At 34.2% G+C, this 23,482-nt stretch overlaps 1 protein-coding gene across 1 annotated transcript in view; it reads right to left on the bottom strand.

Annotated features, from left to right (window-relative positions):
• Window positions 1-23,392, bottom strand: part of B4GALT6 (beta-1,4-galactosyltransferase 6) — a 28,567-nt gene extending 5,175 nt beyond the window's left edge. The window contains exons 1-7 of the mRNA XM_085314337.1: window positions 23,051-23,392; window positions 11,866-11,982; window positions 11,401-11,514; window positions 5,229-5,353; window positions 4,573-4,689; window positions 3,065-3,252; window positions 776-898 (exon numbers count right to left, since the gene is read on the bottom strand). Of these exons, the coding sequence (XP_085170463.1) occupies window positions 776-898; window positions 3,065-3,252; window positions 4,573-4,689; window positions 5,229-5,353; window positions 11,401-11,514; window positions 11,866-11,982; window positions 23,051-23,165 (899 nt within the window). The 5' untranslated portion in view covers window positions 23,166-23,392. The remainder of the gene's footprint in view (window positions 1-775; window positions 899-3,064; window positions 3,253-4,572; window positions 4,690-5,228; window positions 5,354-11,400; window positions 11,515-11,865; window positions 11,983-23,050) is intronic.
• Between the last annotated feature and the right edge of the window lie 90 nt (window positions 23,393-23,482).

Here is a 23,482-nt window from a genome sequence, read left to right as displayed (position 1 = left end):
CTGATTCTTTGCATTCACTGACATTTTCTTCATAAAAAAGTTCATCTGTTTAAAAACAAACAAAAAAGGTGTTATTCTTTGATTCTTTTTGTCAAAGCAAGAAAAGCAGACTCCTATATCCAGAACTGATAAAGCTGGAAAAAACAGTGAAGTACGCTATATTAATTATTTTATAGTAAGTGCTTCCTGCTTTATTGTTATGGCACAACAGCATGAGAAAATGTGAAAATAGTATATTTTTATACTTATCCTTGTAAGACTTGTCCTTTAAAATAATAAGTATGTATGTATGTATAAACTCATGTAGGCACCTAGTTTTAAGAACTCCAAATAACTGAAAATATTTTATATTTTTTATTGTAAGTAATTACTAGTATCTTATACAGTGAGCTTTACTGTCCAATTTGTGACTGTCAATATAATCAGAATAATTTATTGGACACTGCTCTAAGATATGAAAGACACTTAAATTCAAGTTTATTATACAGTCTGCGAGATAATGAAAATCAAAAGAAAGGCAGTGCACAGAGGAATAGAAGGAATGAGCCTAAATATGCTAATACCATCATTAGACCTATCTCAGAAAAGTCTGCTAACTGTCCAAATGCCAATAAGAAAGAATATCATCTAAATAGTATGTTATGATATTTCTAAAAGGAATCCTTTAAAATGTTGCAATTTGTTCATTTAAAGCAAAAAATATACATATATCTAATTACCATCAAGTGATAAATATCACAGAACAGTAAGAAAGACATAAGCACTGAACACTCACCTGTTCCAAAGGTCATCATCTTCTCCACCCCATCCCCAAAAGGCATTTGGAAAMCCATTGATCTTTTTGAATTGTTCTACTGTCAGTCCACTTACACCGCCAAAGAACTCATTGTAAGGAAGACTGAAAATGATAGGCACATTYTTTATTATTAGCTGAACCAAAATARGTAATCCTTTCTTTTAAAGATTCTTTTCAATAAAACAAAAAGAATGAAAAGCTAAGGGCACAACAGAAGAAGGTGCTGAATGCATCCACCAAGAAAAGCTGGTTCACAGATCACTAACATTAACAAAGACATAAGGAAGCTAAATAAAATGTAGTATTGTCAGATTTGTATAAAAGGTAATTTTAGGCAGTAGCTCAAGTCAGTATCATTACATGAAACAAAAGCCTATYGCATACTTTAGATAGCTGCTTTAAACTTAAAGCAGAATGAAAAGTGAGGCTTTCAAGCTTTTGTACGTTGACACTATTAGACTGAAAAAGTTCCCTTATCCAATTGAAAAGAATAAGTAATCTGATCTAGTAATTGTAATTCATGTCCAAATTCCACAGAATTGTGAAAAAATAAAATGTAATCATTTAATAGTACATACTTGATTGCAGTGAAACATATATTATTAAAAAAACCCTCAACTTTGCAGTTTTCAGATGCTAAACTTTTCCATCAAGAAAATAGAGGCGTTCTGCCAGTATACATGCAGTAATTATTAATTAACATTTATTAAGTACTAAGTAGCTAGCCAACATGAAAAGTTAAGATAGCTATTTAACACAACATACTAAGGCCCAGGTGGTGTGATTTCCATTTTTCAAAACACCATCAATGCAGAAGAATGCTTAAGATCAACATATACTTCGACTGTGGCCACTAACAAGAGCRGTTACCAAATCACATCAGTCCTTTACTCAGAAACTGCAACAGTTTCTTTAATGGATTCTGTCTCAGAAACCACTTGCAATTTCAAAGTAACTGAATGTAATTTTGATGCCTCCATATCTGGAGCCCACAAAGAGCCAGAACTATCTGCAGAAAGATTTACTGTTTCTTCGGSCACAATAGCCACTGTGGACACTAAAGGACATACAACTCTAGAATGCAGAGGGGGAAAGAAAAATGGACGGCTATGGTCATAACCATGTAATTTCTGACCTCTTTGGAAATAACARGGTTCCCTAAAATCTTAATAGCTTTTAGGGAAGGTTGTTACTAAGTTAATTTTCTATATAATGCTTCCAATATTTAACTGAAATTGAAGGGGTTTGAAAAAACCCAAGGAATAACAGCTTATAGAATTGTTTGAGGTTTTCGTGTGTGTGTGTGTGTGTTTGTGTGCGTGTATACCTGTAGTGTGTATGTATATATACATATGTGTGCATGCATGCACATGAGTGTTTATAGATTTTACATATTTATATGTTCATATATGTATACATAAATACATAAATAAAATCCTTTAAATCTTTATTGCTGGGTGACTGACAACTCTAAATCTAAATATGCAGTCATGTCTCTAATGCATAGTTTTTGATCTGTTAGATATTAAAATTGACCAACTTTACAAATACTTGTTCAGGATGGCATATATCCACATGGAAGAAGTAAAAAACTGCAGTATGATCTGAACTGATTTGAAATGAGTGTTGAGACAGTAGTCACAGAATATTAAAAAAGCAACTGAAACACCATTAATGTAAAATGGCAGAAGAAACAGAGACAATGAAGCTGCAGGACCAGCTACATTAATCAAATTTCAATACAAATTGAATATAAAATATGAAATAGTCTGAGCAAAAGAGAAATTGTCTGTTTAAAAAGCAGTACAAACCACAAATAAATTGTACACTTACGAGAAAATTAAGAAACTTTTCCCACGATATTTTATTGCAGATGTAATTTGTTTTCTTATCTGTTAACTTTGTTAACAAACACCAAAGGCTTATGTAACCAGAAAAGCTTTCTAAGAAGCAAGACAAATTTTTCCCTCTTGACATAGAGGGCTATAATTTGTTAAGATCAATCTTACTGCTACAAAAATTGGGTCATCAATTTAAAATATTGAAAAATATTATTAAATACCTTTAAACACCTTTAAACTAGCAAKGTCTAAATACTGTTACTAAGCTTAAGTTTTCCTTTTATAAGATCAGATATTCATTTACATAAAGACTATGATAGGAGGCTGTATTATTGGTTTTGTCTCCTGTAGATATTATCACAGATTTCAAACACTAAGAATGTTTCTTGGTCCTTAAGAAACAATATGAATAAAACTTATAACTTACATATACATGTATTTGTCCAGCTTTGCAGCAAAATGACGTGGCATTTCTCCACATCCATAATAATTTCGGTCATTTTCAGGCAAATGATCCACATCATGAAATATTATGCAGTCCCAAAAATCATCCTTCATAGCCTCTTTGAAGCCAACATTAAAGAGCATTGCACGATTAAAAGGTTGCGTACCTGTCTTCAAACACAAAACAYAGGAGAAATTTTAAGAATTAAGAACAGAGAAATTACTCCAATAATGTAAGAAATATATCATTCATTATATAAAGAAGCATTGAGAAAGATGCTTGTTATTTCTCTAACCAGAGCAATCGCTCTGGTTAGCACCAACTATATCACCTGCATTTTCTGTTTTTAAAAGTTTATAAAGGTCTGCTCTTGCACAAAATTTAACAGCACTTGCAACTTCCAACACTAGTAACTCTAAAGTATCAAAACATAGGTGCTCTTGATCAATATAGCATGACATAACCAGTTAAAGAAATGCTGATACACATTAGAAATGAAACATTAAGTTTCATTTCTTGTTCWAACAGACTACTGAAGAATTTCAGGTGCTGTGTAAATGCTTATAACTTGATTACACATTTATAGTTAACATCATGCTAGAACATATTTCCAGTTTCCTAGAGATCGAGATCTTAACAGTTTGACTCCAACTCTCTATTTATGGTACAAGATAATCTCCGCATTTTAATTTGGAACAATTAAGACTTCTCTAAGCTCAGACAAAGCTATATAGTTTACAAGACCTTCTGATGCAACAAATACATTATATATGATATATTTTAATAGAATTTAGTAGACTTTTCTTTATTTTCTGCATTTTTTTCATTTTTATCACCTGAAAATACTGCATAAGACAGCCCAAGAAAAATAAAACCAATAATTTCTTTAACAATCAGCTACTTATTCTGTATGCTCAATGGTCCTTAAGGTAACACTCTGAACTATATTGCACCTTGATTATGCAAGAATCCCCTCCCATATACATTTTTTTTCTTCTTTTTTTGTTTTGTTTTGTTTTGTTTTTCCTCCGTATCCATTCCTTTGTTTCTGAAAAGACTCTAGCCAAGATTAGTATGGTGAGTAACTTTATATCATGGACATTTCCCTTACCTTTCATTGTTGTTAATCAGATAGTTCATTCTTTAAGGCTATTGTTTTTGACTGGATTGAAATGAGTGTGTGTTGTAAAATGGTCTGCAAAAGATCATTTTGAATTTTTATGCACAAAATCTAACACTTTAAAGACAAAAGATCTAACAGTGCAGTGTTATCAGCTATAAAATATCAACCTGTATTCGAAGAAAGGCAATGTGTTTCTTGTTATGGATAAATTTAGGGAACAAAGTTGAACTTTCCTTTTTGACTCAATGGATTAGTACAGGAGAGTAACAATTTGTTAAATTTTGGATTCACCCAAATAGTTATGATAAGGTCAAAACTCCTTTACTACGGCATCTTAAGGAGTCACATTTCAAGTAAATGCTGTTACCTGTTCAACAACATAGAAGGCAAATTCTAGACGCTGCTTCTGCAACATCGGTATCAGGTGTCGGAAAAAAATTGGAAGATGCTCATGGCGATTCCGAAAAGGAATGAGGATAGCCACCTTCAAAAAGTTATATATAATCAAGGTATTATATTAACATTTTTCAATTTTAATATTTCAATACAGCTTAAGACTTCTGTGGCTTACATAGACTTTTCAACTTGATATTCAAATTGGTTTAATATTTCACAGCATTTTCATTCCCATTAGGAAAGTAGTTTGGAATTTACCTCAAGCAACTAAAAAAGAAGGAATCATTTTGAAATAAAAGCTAAATAAATTTTTGTTGGTATAAACACATGTTTCTAAAAACACTTTAAGCAATATACATATAGGACAGACGTTCGTATCCACACAATAAAATAGCAAAGTTGATGAACTTCTAAAAGTTCACAACAATCCAGTTGCAGCTTTTCTCCAAGCTTTAATCTTTTGTTGAATATAGATAGCATATAATATGTCTACTATAGTATACTATATACAGATAAATAATATATATTTTTATATACATATAACATATACAAATAAAAGATTGACAGTTGTAAGCACTCAACTACTCTTGAATACATATAGAAGAAAAAAAATACACATTATCTTACCTTCCATCGTGGCTTACAGTCTTTTGGTTTCCAGCGTCCTCCTGGTTTAATGTCTAAATCTTTTGAAAACACTTCATGGATTTCATCAAAACTAATTTCACTCATATTCACATTGATAAGGCCTCCTAAGTACAGGAAGATGTGTTATATTTATTAATTTCAATTAAGACAACAAATCTAATTCTGTAAGTTATATCATAGCTAAATAACATAAGGAATTTATTTATACTACAAACAGGTAAAGAAGAAACAATTTATAGCATTCCTCTTAATATTTAGCTTTTACAGAATGAATGTCAGTGTTTCCCTGTGTAAATCTTGTAAGTAAAATCCTTATTTCAGAGGACACATAACAGGCAAAAATAATTTGAACTCCGTACTTCTTTCAGAAAACTAGAAGTCACCCTTTATTTTAGTATCATTCTTAATGATTTCACACCATTTGCACTATTGAATGGRTAATTCTCCCTGCCTACACCTTGACACAAAAGGAGATGAACCATCAACATATTCAACTAACTTCCTCAATTTTAATATTAAATAGCTACGCACAATTCATGAACAACCTTCACCTATAAATTCACCAGTGTCTGCATCAGACCAATATATAGTGATAGTTATTAAATCCAGCCACTTGCTAATAGAACTAACGAGCCCAATGGGAAAACCATTCACAGATGCCTAGCAATGAGAGAAAATAACTCAGCAAGATAATGAGGATAGACTATAATGTGGTAGCAAAAAATTCAAATTATTGTTTATTATGAGAAAATATTTCCAATTAGTTGACAGCTAAGAGCTGTCAGACTTCAGAACTAGAAAAAATGATTTATAGTAAATCGTCTACCCTGAAAAGCAAAAGCAGAGGGAATCACAAAAATTCAGGGAGAAGAGTAGTCTAATATCCAGTAACCCAAAGCTCAAATTGCTCTTCAGCAACTACTATATTAGAACATCAAATAAGAATCTTGCAATAACTTGACAGACTATAGAATATTCTACTTGTTTTTTCTTAAAATTCAGAAGTCTTTTGGAGAGGGCTGGAATTTTAAAGACATAAAGAATTTGCACTYATATTCTCCCCTGTACCCATGTGTCCAAGAAAAGTATTTTGTGTTTGCTTCATGTTCTAACACTGAACTGACTAACTTTCAAAATCTTTTGGAAAGATCTAAATTTCTGGAGAACAGCAATTAGTTTCAGGAGACAGTGGAAGATACTGCAAGAGGCATTTTAGGTTTGTATCTGATTAATAATGAGAACTAATTGACAATATAAATGTAGAAGGTAATTTTGAAAAGGATCAAGAGCAACAAAATAAGGAAAAGAGATTTAGTAGATATAAAGCAGATTTAAACAACCCACATTTTCTTAGAAGGAGGAGGAAAACTGGCAGTTCCTGAAAAAGACTGTATAAAAATATCCCAGAACAAGCTAATCCTACACAGAGTTAAAAAAGAAGCATAGATGATGATCACTGCAGTTTTATTCGAAGCTCTTCAGTAACCTGAAAATGAAAAAGAAATTATACAACATATAGAAATGAAGGTATGCAACAAAAGATCACCAGATTACTACACCAGAAAAGKAAGCAAACAACACATGACGCAAAGGATTCATATGCCTTGGTCTTCTGAGAAAAGCCTGTGAACAGATGCTCACTGAGGTTAAATGTGAAAAAGAGATAGGAGCCAGGGCCAGGACTAGTTAATATCTATATTAACCAGAATGTTATATAAGACAGATGCATCTAATTTGGTGGGAATGATGAAATACTCTCCAGAGTGTTTAAAAATTAGCCATAGTAATTTCAAAGTTTAGTACTATCAAAAGAACACAGGAAAAAGGATTAACTATTCTTTCATTTATTTATTTTAATGATTTACATGCTATAGAAATAACTTTGGTAAAAGAGTTGTTCTCCTGAAACAAACTGTTGAACAATTTTTTTTTTTTTTTTAATTACAAAGAGACGATTTTTTTTCCAGAAATAGATTATACCAAACCCACTTCATTTTTTTTCTTTGATACAGTAATCAGTCTGGCAGAGTAGAGGGAAACAATCTGCTGTGCTTTATGACTAAGTTTTTGACACATCAGCACAACATTCTATTACATAATACAGAAAAAAATGATATGTATGTGATAATCAACAAGAAAGTGTAAAACTCATTGAAGAAGTTTTTAAAATATTTCATTGTCAKCTTAAGGGAGGCAGGAGAAGGCATCTCAGGCTTGGCCTACAACGGCCTTAGTATTTCCTGCTTCTATTCATATCTAACAACTCTATAATTTGGAAAAAAAAAAAAAATAGGAAGTAGAAAGCAGTTAAAAGACAGAATCAAAACCAAAATAATTTCAACAAATTGGAGATAGGTATAGAAATCAATAAAGTGATATAAAAAAAATTATATAYGGACTGCTGGTTAAGGAGAAATGAAGCATACACACAAAATGGAATCTACCTGGCTATGCTGCAGTATATAGAAAAGAGATTTTTGAGGGCTTATAATAGCTCACACATTAATATGGGACAATAACATGCAATGCAATTGCACAAAAATGGCAAATATCATTCTGGAATACATTAACAGGTGTTCTATGAAAGACAGAAGGTGATTATTGACTTTTTTTGCTTCCCTAATGCTACCAGACTTTAGGCTGTTATAATTCCTTAAAAAGAAATCAAGTTATAGAAAGTCTACAATACAAAATAATTAAGAATGACAACAGGTTAGAAACAATATCCTTTAAAAAGGTTCAAAGAATTGCGTTTATCTACATCGAAAAAAAATCTTTTTCGAGACAGAAGAATTCAGTATACAGATAGTAACCAACTGCTTTCCAAACCTAATGGAGAAAGGCAAGCAGAAATTAGACTAACATGCAGAAAAAAAAGTAAACACAGGCTGAAAATTAGGACTAACTTAACTATTTGATGGCATCATAGCATACACAACATTTGGAGACAGCAGAGCTTCCTCCTCAGAAAGATTTATTTTTTAAACCAGTATGTTAATACCTATTACAAATGGTCTAGGTATTTTTAACTCCAGTGTACTGAGGTGATCTGGATATTCCTTGTAGTTCACCATACAGAGATTGAAATAAGGCCATAACTACACTGTAGCTAATTGCTATTTGGCTTGAGATGGTTTTCTATGAGTAAGCTCATAAGCAACAGCAAATGATTCAGACTTTGGGTTACAGAGTTGTACCTTTACAGAGAAGGAGACAAAATTTAGAATGTGGAGGTGTTAAATGAAATACAGGTAATAAGCAGTGCTACTGTGCTGTTCACTGGATGAACATTTCTGTTGAGATTAAAAAAGTTGTAATGGAAAATTTTTCCAATAAAAAACAAGAGAGAAAAAAAATATTCTRTTAGCATTGATGCTAGTTTTGGTTTTCATATTAATTTAACTTCCAGACTTAGATTTTGCTAAGATGACATGAAAAGTTGCTTCATATACTTCAAATCAAGTGTTTAATAAACATAAATTCACTAAGTACTTACTTAWACTATTTGGAAAATTATGTTTCAAGTTTTAAAATCTATATTCAATTTTATATTCTACTAGATCAGATATTTCCACGATGAAAGCAAACAACTGTTCTCTAAATACACATCCAGCTCAAGAAAAACAAACTTCTGCATTGCTAAAAACAATGCTTCTAAAGCTTCTGTGCTACTGCTATGACAAAATTGTTTCAGAACTTATATACTATATATATAATAAGCCAAAAGTTCATATTTTCATTTAAAAACAATCTCCAGCTGACTTCTACATAGGTAGGTACTTCAAATATAAAGTTTATGAATTCCAAATTTTGCAAGAATCTCTTCTCTGAAAAGTATGACAATCAAAATTAAATCTGAAGAACCWACTTAATAGTAATTCACTTATTTGAAGCACAGCTTAAAAAATAAAAATTATAAATAAAAATGCCCCCCCTTCTCCCAAGTAAGAAATATTAGAATCTAATTCTGCATTTTCTGTGGTGAAGTCTTAACACTTGGTACTTTAAAAATGACAATGGATTAAATATTTATATTATGGAAATACAATAGTAATTAAGTGAGCCACTGTAGAAACTAGACTTGCTTATTTTAAGTGCTATCTCAGTAAATTAAAATCATTATGTTAAACTAGGTAGTGATGTCAATTAAAATACATTCCTATTACTGATAGAGTAAAGCAAAATTCAGCAATCTATTCCTCAAATATTCTTCCTATGTTGAGATACAGAGACAATTTTCACCGAACGCATCAGTCCTCAGAAAAAAAAAAAAGGGGGGGGCGAGTGAAATAACTTTTTTGTAGCTACTAGCTTGTTAAACTTGTCTTCTCTACTTGATTAGATTTTTAAAATACACATTTTTGTTTTAAGAAAAAATGGTCAGTAATGTTTGGCTGTCAGCAATATCATTTGGTATGATATGGATTTGAATTACTTTATTAAATAATTATTTGCATTCTTGCTCATGTCAAATGACAGCCCACAATTTAAGTCAGGTGTTTGTCTAAAAGACAAGGTAAGAATTCTGAAAGGTGTTCTAAATATCTTTAGAAACTATTCCAAACATTCCATATAAAGCAGTGGATTAGTTGTTTAGTTTTAAATATGACAACTAAAAATGAACATTTTAATATAACAGATACTGCCAGATAGTAATTAATAATTAGTTCTGGAAACACATTTGCACGTATTTATAAAGATTTGTTGATTCTCCCTCTTTAGTTGGAACATTCTGACACCAAATGAGATATTCAATTTAACCAATTAGCTTTGAAATCTATTTTAATGCTGCTATTAGTACTTTCCTCGAAAATATAATATGAAGTCTATCTATAAAACATCTGCAAGAACTCAATTCCATGTGTTACTGATACAAGTTACGATTTCTTCCAAATACAGGACATTAAGTAAAATGTTTTTTTATCACCCCTTGTAACCTACTGCAAYCCAGACAGTGGAATAATTTCTTACAAAGAAGAAAACTCTTGAGAAAAAGTAAATGAACTCACATGTCAATAATGATTCCTAAAGAAGAACACTGATTTATCCAAGGAGATGCAATTTTATAAAGCTTCAACATAAAAGTCTCCCCAAAAACAAACAATGAGTTGTGAAGGAAATTGTAAAGCAATTACCACCAGGAGACATTTTTCTCTTCCATTTTATGTTCAAATCCACAGTCTCCTAACAYCTCCTGGTCTTGCAGGTTTGCTTTCTCTACAAGCTTCAGGAGTGCAAATGCCCAGGACTTTGTCTGAACCTAATTTTCTTTTCTGGGGAAGGCAGAACAACAACAAGCTTGCAGGATAGGGGAATTTACATGAAATTTCACAGTTCGTAACAAGAACTATATTTTTCTAATTTTTAGGAATTTTTCTAAACAAAGATACACTCTGTAGTCTACAGAAATTGAAGGTAGAAAGGTCACACCAACAGTCTTCTGGCCACTTTATTAATTCAGGTTAAGATCACCAAATTACATCAAGAACCTCTTTCTATCTCAATTTGTGCAACTGTTCTAACAGCACAATATCTGCTTGTAATAGATGTTCCACGTACACTGGGATACTACTACCTAGGTGAGCTGTGATGCTACTGGTTTTAAAAAATGCAACAAAACAAAAGGGTGCCAAAGGGTACTTAATTCAGTTCCATAATTCAGCATAAAATTCCTTAGCAGGTAAGTATTTTCAAAGAAAAGAATTAAAAGATTAGATTTTAGGCATAAGGTTGCATAAGAATTAGGGTTACATATTCAAATTTTATTTAATAGCTTGGGATCTGAAACATCTATGTTTGAAAACTTCTTCTGAAGCCAACAACTTTTCACCTTTTAATRAAGTATTACAGAGTTTTAGAACTTTCTTATCACCATCAATTCTCCCTTTACCACATGATCTCATTCAGCTTCTTTCATACTGTTGCAATTATGATTACCTAAAGATATATGATGAAGATTTAAGAACTAGTTTCTGTCTCATGAATCTTGCATTAGGAAAAATATTTCCAAAAGGAAATTGTTATCTTTTCCTCAAAATACTCGATTTAGAACATTTTTATACAGGTACTCTAATGTATTATTAAAAGCATTTAGTATTATCTAATTTGTAAGAAATTAGAGTTAAAAAAAAGGAGTCAGTTTAAAACTTACTCATGTAAGGCAGCTTTTCTGGACAAGCCTGGTAAGGAGAATAAGTGAAGTTTTCTGGAAGATACATTGTGGTTTGAGCAAGATAGTCACTAGAATTGTTTCCTTCAGGATAATCTTAAAAACAAGAATTGATTTTTGTAAAAACTTACGGTATTCATTGATATTTTTGTAATATATCATCATGTATGTGATTGTATAAACAACAAATTCCTAACAACATAGTTAAAAAATACAACACTAAAATAACAATAATTAAATTTAGGTATCTTTGTTACAGCTCTGACAAATTTATTTTTCTTACTAAAGTTCCAGAATGAACTTGATAAACAGCAACTATTTTGTCTTCACTTCAATTACAGAGAAGTAGGACATGGGTCTAGATTTTCAAAAGCAGGCTATATATCATTAAGATTTTTTTTCATTAAGGTGATTTAAAAAATGAAATTGAATAAGAAATATTCTTACCTGTGCCATTCAATGTAGTATTTTTGTTAGTGTACAATCTGATCATGTGTCCTATTGTTTTTACATTTTCTCTCAACATTATACCACGAGCTTGCACCATAAAGAGATATGTGTTTGCTGATAAAACAAAAAGCAAATTTTGAATTAAATTACAGTGAAGTATTTCAAATTAATTTAATATCCATTTATGTGTTTAATATTTATTATGTCTTAATTTGTGACTAGTGAACTTTTCATGGATCTTTGTCTTGGAAGGAATGAAAGTAAAAGGTTTCATCAACAGATATTAAAAACAAAACATAAGAATCAAATGGATTCACAGTCACAGGTCTATAAAAAAATATAGGAAACATCAATACACACTTTGTATAATACACATTCTTTTCTCTCTACCTTACAATAAGTACCTAACTTGCATTGCTAAGAATTCATTCAATTTATTAATAAATAGGTTTTCATATGCAGACATAAATCCATGCAGCTTTTCCTCATATACGCAGACATACGCAACACAAATATAAAGACAAATAAAAATTCTATCAATTTTTTGACCCAGAGCATCGCCCACATTTTTACTTATTAGCAAACATACAATTGTTAGTCAAAATATAATGCTATTCATTCACTCCCAGAAGCCATTTCATTATATAATTACCACAAATCACTAACAACATGAAAGTATTAATGATTGACAATTATATGTGAAATATTTATTATAGRCGTCAAGGGTGAGTGGCTCACAAGCCTTAAAAAATGAAGTACAGGAGAGGAAGTAAAAGACAAAAACCCTTTGCAGAAYAGTCTTTATTCAGAGTAGCCAAAAGGATCAAAGGGATCATCTGTCATTTCATGCATGTCAAGTACCCATTTACCTGGGAGGTATTTGTCTCCCTGTAACTAGTAACCAACACCTACCCAAAACACTCTAAGACATAGGACATAAGAATGATGGAAATTTATCTCAGAAACCAAAAACTCCATTCTACTGTCTTTATCAGACGTCCCAGCATCAATGGCATGACACAAATACCTCTGGATCAGTATGTGTCTTCTCATAGTCCAATACAAAAGACTAGAACTGAAGAGAACTATTTATAAGGACAGAGGCATTTCCAGAGGAAAATATGGTTACCAATTATACTAAATTATCAAACAATACTACTGACACCCACAGAGATCCAAATACCAACATAACCTTTAAAGTTATAAATCCTGTAATTTTTTTAAATTTAATTTTTATAAAAATATGGAGAGCTTTGCTTGCTCTCAAAGACTGCTTAATGAAAGATACAATCACGTAAAAGGCAGGGTCAGAACATATCAGATGCTGTGCAYGGGGCATAACTGCCAACTCTTGGCCAGCATAACTAGCAGTTCTCGCTAATGAGAATTTAAATCTGCGTAAGAGTTACTTAGGTACCAAGATCCTTAAATACGTAACGGTAAATAGGTCTGATACTCCAAAAACAATTTTATCATTAAACAGAAAAATTTAAAATTCAAAGCTTCCCTAGAAGTAAAAATAAGTGGGTTTTAGCCTTTCAAACAGGATAGAATTTTCCTAATTAATAATGACTCTTTTCAAAATTTAATACATCTCAAATAGGTATCTTCCTTTCTGTATTCCCCACATATTACTGCACAGCTCTTTTTTTTAAAAAATATCTTCCTATTCCAAGACTACTTAAAAAAAAAATCTGTTTTGTAAACATTGATTTCAGAACTCTTCACTTTAGAGATGTGCTCTGAAAGGCTGTGTGTGCTATCTTCTCAATTTAATGAGACACCAAAAGCCAGAGTCATTTCAGTTTTTAAGACTGCAGAATTGTTTACAGGCGTAACATTAATTTAGATACTTCAGGATATATCAAACTTTGTTCTTTGCATATGTTTAACTTGAATTAGATTATGTCCAGATCTATATCACTTGCTATTAAGATATAACTTCTTTTTTGTGAGCCACTTTTTTATTGCAATGAGAAACTATTCATTAATAAGACATCACTTAGGCAACAGGGTGGGAATGGGGTGAGGGAAATCCCAGAGCTAGATATAAGCTTCTGAAAGAGGCAAGAATGTTATCTTAAAGACACTGAAAATTCTCTYGAGTTCTTCTTCCTTTAGAAAAGTTCACACCTAGGATCCTAACACAAAGTCAAACTACTTTTTCTCCACAGRAGGTGCTCTGCATCCCTATCCATTTCTAGACCATGAAGAGCAGATTACGATTTTACATGAGAAATAATTACTTTCAAGTACCTATGACCAGATCATAAACTTTATGGCCATGTGACTATGTACAAAGATACTATGCTATGTCAAAATCATTAAAGGCTCTTCTAGATGCACGTTAGATTTGATACTATGCATTTCCAGAGAGCTATGCTTAGACCTGTATCCGAGAGCCCACCAATAATTTCATCATTTTATTCTTGCTCCCTTTTCATCAACACTGCAAGTCCCTACCTTCAAACTTCTTCAAAAGAATACCATATTTCTTAACAAGCAAGCTCATTGCTTTTTCATCTATTTACATGTTCACCAGCCTTGGGAATTTTTCTGGTTCTTACCAAACCACAGTGACTGCAAACACTAGATCTGTTAAACAGGTAGGTGTTATCTACCAGACACATCCATAGTCAATCATTATGAAAACTTAAAAGTCAGTGAGGGTGTTCTCCAGCACTGTCCCCACTATGGTTTAGAGGAAAGATTTATTCCAGAAGTCAGTATAAGCAATATATGAAAATCTACTCTTAACACATTATTGTGGTAGTCTTCAGAAGCTGACATAGTGTGTACTGCAGGCTGAGGCTAAGACCTTGACACAAGTACATGAGAAAGTCAGGAGGATCACATAGCTGTTCTGAAGTCTTATGAGAAACTTTACTGTAGCCTAAATCAGAATGCAWTTATAAACCTTGATACAACAGATTTTCTTTAAGAGGATCAGCATCTTGCTTTTGTTGAAAGGCAACCTGCTTCTTCTAAGGAATGAAAGTAAAATGAGAACACCAGACCTTCRTGAGAGACAAAGCTAGAAAAGGTATTTCTCTAAAAGCAGGTGTCATAAAAGGAAGATCAGGACCCCAAAACTGACCAGGCAAAGTCTGCTGCCACTTTGGGCTAAGTATTCAAGATCTGCTTTTACCAACAAGAAGATCYATTCTTGCTGTGTTTTCATCAAGCTATTCTTGGAGTATATCCCATCCCAACACCTTGTTTGCCTGGCTGGTTTATTTGTCAAACTACCATTCAGCTTTGGTCAATTATCTAAACACAATGCAATGCCTTTCCCTCTAGGCACATAGTCTCTACATGCCTTATCCCAGCTATTTGGGACTCTAACACAACAGCAATTACAAAAAATATGGATATTGAGCAATTGTACTTTATGCCAGAGAATCCCATGTAACAAAGCAGGGCAGGAGTCCACAGCTTCTATTAAATAATCTGTGATCATGTCTTTTTCAACATTTGTAGCCTCTCCCTAACATCTTCCTGAGACAGRACTATCCTCCCCTCCTTTTTTTTAATTGATGAAGCATAGGTTTCTTACTCCATCCATGAGGTCTGCATGCCTATAAAACACACAGCAACAATATCAGAATATATTTGCYTGGCACGTAAACCTGCATTATTCAAATATGAGGATAAACTGCCGAAAACAGTGGTACAGAGACATTCAAAATGATAATCAATTGCTTTCAAATCATCACATTGTGTCACAGTCCAGCAAGTAGCAAGTCAAGTATTTTGCATAAATTTGTATGTCAAGRTAGCTTTTGCAGTTCTGTCCTTGCGCATTTCACTCTTGAGCTACAGTAGACACTGACAGCACTTGTCTTAGTACTGGGCATAATATCCCAGCCTTTTCTTGTTTATGCTCATCTCTTCATAAACACCTTRGAGCACAGAGCAGGAAATCAAGTAACTGTTAAGAAAGCAATAGCCATCCTCAAGACTGACAGAGGGTTGCATCTTGCCTTTAGCTGACCAAATTTATATTCCATTGTCACTGAACAGCTGCTCAGGGAATAGCAAATGCTTGAGTTGTCACTGAAGTAGTTCAGAAACTAACAGCAAGGGGTTAGGTTTAGCTCACTTRGTTAGAGCATCAGACAAAAATTAAAGACCTTAGCTTTATTCTAAAAATAAATTCGGTCTATTGGCACGCTTTTGCTAGAAAAGACCTGTGAAAGAAGAGAGTTTGTGTGTCACATAAACAAAGAGTGATAGCAAAAAAACATCCAAGATAATCCATAAAGGCCAGAAGTAAAACAGAAAAATGTCTTTACCATTAATGTGGTCAATGAACAAGAAGATAGAGATTATTCTGCCAGTAACTTCACCAGATAGGTCAGCCCCTGAAGTTTGCTTTGACTTCTGCTCATCCAGTATCTTCAAGCAGTATGAACAGTCTCTCAAACTGAACATACCATTTCCCAAATTGACTTGCTGAGGCTGACTGACAGCAGAATAAGGAGGGCTAGAGTCTGCTGGTTTCTACTGCAATCAATTTCAATTGTTAGTGGTAATTTTATACCAGTCATCTTCCTGATCTTGGCACAGGTTTCAACAAACCTTACTTTTACTGTTATACTGTTAAAAAAAAAAAAAAAAAAAAAAAAAAAAAAAAAAAAAAAAAAAAAAAAAAAAAAAAGAAAAAACTTCCACTACTATCTTTCTGCATTTTTACCAACCCATCACTCCTGTTACAGTGCAAGACAGTGCACAGAAAAGGAGGGTAAATGTCCACATCTACATCAAAGAAAATATCTAGCAATGTAGCTAGCTATAAGTAGTTTTCCTCAAATTGTACTTATTTCACTGCACATGGTCCATACAAGAAACAATGCTCCTGACTCAAGAAACATGCAGACATCCAGACTGTCACACAGTGCACAACGTAAGTGGGTGGGAAGTTTAGTACAGTACATCAAACAACATGCCCATTAGAACACCTTGAAACAAATACTGCACTGAATGCTCCAAATGCAGATGTGTTGTTATATAGCTCATACCTAACCCACACAAAACTTTACTGGCAACTGATCCAGATCTACATCAGCAATCACGGAAGCATAGCCACACATCACCCATCGAAAGCCCTGGGTTTAGGGCATTACTAAAACTCATTATGACAAAGCACACTACGACATTGAAGGGATCATCCTGTATTTCAGAGGACACTGTTAAAAATACCAGGTGGATCATTTTTGTCTCCATCTTCCACAGTTAACAAGTTATTAATTGGTTTACATGTTGGACTGAAAACAAGACACTTGGAAAAAAATTGCATTAATTCTTAAAAGATAAAAATATCTTTAAAAAAGCCTGTAGCCTTTTAAAACAGATAGTTGTCTATTATTTAAATATTCACCTGAAGACTATTTATAACTTTAATAAAGCAAAAATCTTTTGCTTTAATCCAATTCTCAGATCACTCTCCATTAGAGAATCAAGCTCCTTCCAGTAATATATCAAGAATTACGACTTTTTACGCAACATTTGGTTAATTTATCATTCCTCAGCTTATTAGAAGTGTAGAAATCAGTTTTACAAAAAAAACTTTGTAATCATGCTGTATATAAACATCAGCAAAAGCAAAGTCAAAACAGCATGTCATGCACTTAGAAGCAATCAATGTAATAGTGAAGTGATCCAGTACATTACAAACTGGATCAATGAATAGCATTCTGAAGAAGGAAGAAAGGACGAAGTTAGGATTGAGATTATTTTAACTAATTAATCAGAAAAGCATTAAACTAATGAGATTACAAACTAAGACTGGGTTGTGGAAAACATTAAGATAAGAACAGGCTTGGCAATTACAAATTTCACTTAAAAATTCAGCTTTCATAGTAGAAAGTGAAATACTATGTCTGGAAAAAAAAAGAAGAAAAAAAAGCTTTATGTCAAGAATACATCCAAAGCAATTAGCAAAAAATGGTTAGCACCCGTATTTAAGAAGTTAGAAGGTGATGATCAGAGCAGTCCCAGGAACACTAGGCACGACCCTTAGGAAAAGTTACTGAAAAGCTAATAAAAGGGATGTTTAGTAGAGATTTCAAGGGTACTTCAAAATTAAAGTGTAGTAAATATAGCATTATGGAAAACAGATTTGGCTGATGACCTCCAAAATTACATATCTGCTATTCAATGCCTGTTTTCATAGGACTTCTGCAAAGCAATTCTATCAACACATTGCAAAAACTGGCATAGATTCAAATTGGTTAACAGAAAGATCACAATTAGTAATTGAAAATGGGAAATCATCTCATGTGAACATTTCTAGCACAAGTCCCACATGGATCTCTTCTCATCTCAAGGTCATAGCATATTATTCTCAGCAACATGAAAGTTATAAATACACCACTAGCAGAGTTTACACATGGCAAATTAAATGAACATTAAGAAAGTGTTCAAACTAAATTCTACAGATCAATCTATACCATATAGTAAGTAGAGGCCAGGTGAAGATGTCTTCTAAAACATTATCCTCAATTTACCAATTAATGGATATTTTTCACAAATACAGGATATGGACTTTACTCTGTAAAACACAGACTCATTAAACAACTTTGCAGTGAAGGAGGATAACCAAAGTAACGTAACACTGCTGGAAAGTAGTTCCTGCTCACAAACTCAAAGCTACAGAGAAATAGTTAAAAAACAAAGAAGTATTAAACTTTGTTACATATTACACGTTTGTTGTTACTACATTACACATTTGTTGTTGTTTTTTAAAGCACACACAACAGAAGAAAGTAAAAACTTGTACGCATTGAAACCTATCTTTGACTTGATTTCATGTTCTTGAATGCTTAATCTAATTATGCACTATTAATAGTTTAACAAAAAACCCAAACTCATTTCATGGGTATGGTGAGACTACATTTTCATCCACATAGGTATCACCTCCCTGAATGGAAAATATATTAGAAAGACACAGATCATCTCAATCCTTTAAAAATAAATTATTAAAAACTGCATATATTTTTAATAGAGATCACTAATATAGTGCAGGTAGACCAATATACATCAGGTAGAAGAGTTGTTTTCAAAATTATTCTATTAGCAGTGGTGTTTTTTCAATACTCCAGGTAATATCTGTAGACACACTGCCACAAAGGACATTCCTAATGGACAAGCCCTCAGACTACAAAGGTGAGGAACTGAATAACTTTCAGGTCGCTGTTTATCAGAGCTAATAAATTGCACAAAGAAGAAACCTTGTTAGTCAAGATTCCACTTAAGGAAAAAAAATTAAAAAAATAAGATTTCTTTCTCTAGCAGTATTTTAAAGCAAGATGCATGACACAATATCCAATACAATTTCTAACACATTTGATAGTATTCTATCCTCTAGTCTCAGACTATTAGTTGCCAATTATRTGGCAGGTCAAAAATAATTCAACAGCTAATTGTGAAACAGTATCCTATGGAAATTTACAATCAACATTGTTGCAACATCTAACAGCATAATTTGTAAATTATATCTTATTTTTTAACTCGACTCTGGGTAGATTCAATCAAGAAAGTATTTTTCCTTGAATTTCTACTGTTTTATCCAATTTTCAACTSCAACTTTAAAATGTATAACTGAATTTCATTATATTAGTTTATTTAATAAAGACTAGGAGCAGTTGGATGCTAGTAATTGTTTTTATAATGGCATTTTAAATGCAAGAGCTGCCAAATTCTTCCAAAATTTTGTTTTAATGAGTTCAATTACCGAGAAATATAGAAATCTGAAATATTTGCAAATCAAATACTCCAGGTAACAACATAAATAAAATAATAATAATAATAATAATAATAATAACAAAACAAACCCAAAAACAAACATTCCAAAGTGAAAGCAAAGAAGGACAGTCCACAAATTTAAAAAACAGAACCAACCATTGTGGATAAAAAAAGATGCTCTTTCTTGATTAAGATGAAGACCACAAAATAAGTACTCCATGAAGTCATATGCAGGTAAGTTCCCTGAGCAATAACTAAATACACCCAAGGCTTTAGGAAAAGTATCTTTCAGATAGAGATAGAAGCAAATGATTCAGAAAGAAATATGCAAGTTTAGACTAAAGTACATCTGTTCTTAAAATGGAAAGACAACTACAAAGGTTTGAATTGCAATAATTTATTCATATGAAAAGAAATTGGTTTGTYCAGTCTTAAGCATACATGGCTAAGGGGAGATGGAACCCTTTTGCTGTCTTTGGCTCCACAGTGGAACGTATAGAGAAGATGAATTTAGACACTTTTTGGAGTAACACAGTGAAGACACAAGGCAATGCACACAAGGTGCAAAATGGGAAATTCCTATTACATATTAGGAAAAAAAATCATAGTTGTTAAACAGTGAAACAGGTTGTCCAAGGACACTGCAAAATCTCCGTTGTTGGAGATATTCAAAAACCCAGTTGGACATGGCCTTGAGCAATCTAATCTAATAGGATATGCTTTCAGCAGGGGTTGGATCAGATCTCTTCCAGAGGTTCCTACTGATTTAAATTATTCTGTGCTGAAACAGATGATCTTTAGAAATATCACTGATCTGTCACAATGCCAAGAACAAAGAGTATTAGCACAAAGGTTGTTCCCATATTTATAGCCTCAGCATCTGGATGCACAGCACCTGGACACAGTGGTCACCATTTATCTTGATAATAGATTTTTCAGCTCTTYCCTGCATTTCTGCTCAATTTCCCATTCTCCTTCCCCCCCCCCCAAAAAAAAAAGGCTTGATATAACTCTTTCCTATATTAGGAAATATTAGGAAAAAACATTTCTTTTAAAATGTTGATCTTTTTATAGAAATAGATGGATAGATACCAAGTTTACCAATTTGTGATCTGAAACCAATGGATAGGCATCAAAATCTTAGGTAGCCCTCAGTTATTTACAAAGTAACTCTCATCAGTGATGGAATGCTCTGTATTCCGTTAAATATTTTATGTCCTCCATTCCCAAGAAAAGATTCTGGCATAACTAGAAGCCAACCACAGCTTCCTCTTTTTTAAAAAAAAAAAAAAAGAGAGAGAGAGAGAGAGAGAATAGTTACTATTTTTCCTCCTCAGACTTGTTCCACTGTTTAGGATTTCTAGTTATTGATGTCAGAGACAGACTGCATCTTCCCTGGCCATCACACTATTACATAATCACTTCTCATGAGCACTGTAAGGCCATCATGTCCAAGGTGGCTAGATTAGACTGCAGGTGATTACAATACTGAGAACTCCAAGATGCTCTACCCAAACTGGTAAAGGTTCTCTGCTGGAGTTAGACAGACAGAAAAACTTAGATGACAAGAGATAGGTTTCTAAGACTAGTTATATCATCCAGTGTGATTTCAGCTGTCGTTGACAGAAAAGAAAAAAAAAGCAAAGTCAGAAAAAAAATTCTTACACAATACTCAGATCATTCGCAGTGAAATAAAAACAGTACCTAATTGCTGTCTCTTGGTCACCATGGCCAAGCTACTTTGCTCAAGTCTCCTTATCTTGGGTTCCTTTTGATGAAGTAAACTTGAAGCTAAATACTTGTTTTGAATAACAGTTGGCACTAGACACTAACTATTAAGTCCCTTTATTAGGGCTGTCATCCATAAATGCTGGGAAAGAATCTATTGGTGCAAAGATTTCTGTTCTCAGCTAGATTCTTCAGCCTCTTAACTGCAGCTTATATACACAACTTCAATACAGTTTCAGAATCACAGGTCATCTTCAATGTTACTTCAAAACAGTAACTTCATTTCACAAATCTTCATTTCATTTATTAGAGAAGCAGCAATAAATCATACACCAGCTGCTTGTATTTAAAGTCTATTATGATACTGCAAGAGTGCTTCATGTAACTAAAATGTCTAAATGGACCCTAGTAGCATCATTCTCTCATTTACAAAAGACTAAACTACATCCCCTTCAGTGGGAAAACATTATAAGGCAAGAAATTTAAGAAGTCTAATCCATGACACATTCCCTACTTATTTTTTTATATTTATTTGAAGTGCAGTAATTGACAGGCATATCAATATTGCATGAGGTGCTATAACTCACTGCACCTTGAAAGGTTTTACCAGACAACTAAAAGGTGATGAACACGGAGATGCTAAATAGCAAGAAGATACTAGCGTGTATGAAAGTTACCACAGAGATTCAGCTGCCTAATTAGCATGAACATTTTATAGTAATCACTGCAGAGATTTTTAAGCACTGAGTAAGTACATTGAGAAGGCTTTACAGGTATATGTGAAGGAACTCATGAGTAAGGCAAAAATGTCAACATTCCCTGGAAAAAAGAAAACATGTAACCTAGCCAAAGACATGGAACAGTCAAATATCAGTACCATACAGAAGTATACTTCTTGCCTCATTTCAAGGTAACATTAACCAAGTGCTGAAAGCATCATGTAGTGAGAAGGCACCTGGTATTTTCCCAAAAATAACAACAGAAGAGCAAACTAGGAAAACAGCAGACTGTGTGTGTGTGTGTGTGTATACACACACACACACATTTTGTTTTTTATCTGATCTAGACTTGTACAGTTATTTAAGGTAACATTTCTTATACAAACCATTTCTCCCTCCACTTATGTGATACTTTGGGAAGTGGAAGCTAAGTACCTGTAAAATCTATGAGGAGACATTCCGTTGATAGAAGAAAATGACAAAAAATAAAACTGATTCTTGATTTATGTTCACATGTGCTTTATTCCTAATGCAATTACGAATGATTTAAAAGATGCATTTAGATGACTCAAGCAGGCAACTTTGCAGCTCTTTCCTGGTTTCAGCCATTAATTTACAACACGATGAAACGGTGAGCAGATTTTTTTGCCTCACTTTTCCGGCCTGGGAAATAAGAATGGCACTGACCTATTCCTCAGTGGCAGATGAATCTTCTGGAGCACTTAAAATTAACAGAACACAGATGCAAGACGAACACAAGTTATCGCCGGTAGCAGCCACTGCTCTGACCCTCCCTCAGCAGAGAGGAGCGGGAGGGAAAAGAGGGGGTCGCGGTTTAAACGGAGAGCCCTGCTCCTCTCGGCGCTGCGCCTACCTGCCCACACGGCTCCGCGCACAGCAGCGCGACGTGACAGGGCCGCGGCCCGCGCGCCCACGCCACGCCACGCCACGCCGCCCCTGCTCCCCCCGGGGGGCGGCCCCCGACTCACCGATCCCTGGGGCCACATAGATGAAGTAGAGGCAGGACGAGGAGAAGGAGAAGAAGAAGATGAAGGCGAGCATGGAGCGATTGGAGACCCGCAGCGCCCTGCGCAGCAGTGACATCCTCCCGCCGAGCCGGCCCGGCCGGCGGCCGCCGCTCTCAACCCCGCCGAGCCGCGGCGGCGCTTTCCACAGCGCGGCGGCGAGCTGCTCCCATGGACCGGGCGGCGAGACGGCGGTGCGGGGGCTCCCGCTCTCCCTCCCGCCGCACCCTCGGGAGCGGGAGCGACAGCGGCCGCGAGGGGCGGAGGCCGGTCCCCAGCGCGCGGCGTGCGGCGGCGGGGCAGCGCCGTGAGGGGAGCGGAGCGGAGGGCGGCGGCGCCCTGTGGCGGGGCTGGCGGCGGAGCGGGGCTGCCGTCGCGCGGGCAGGCCGGAGCGGG

This window comes from Rhea americana, unplaced genomic scaffold (genome assembly GCF_003343005.1).
Source record: "Rhea americana isolate MKP2758 unplaced genomic scaffold, rheAme1 scaffold_40, whole genome shotgun sequence".
NCBI classification, from domain to species: Eukaryota; Metazoa; Chordata; class Aves; order Rheiformes; family Rheidae; genus Rhea; species Rhea americana.
Note: the sequence above shows the minus strand (reverse complement) of the source record. Positions and strands in the feature narration are given on the sequence as shown.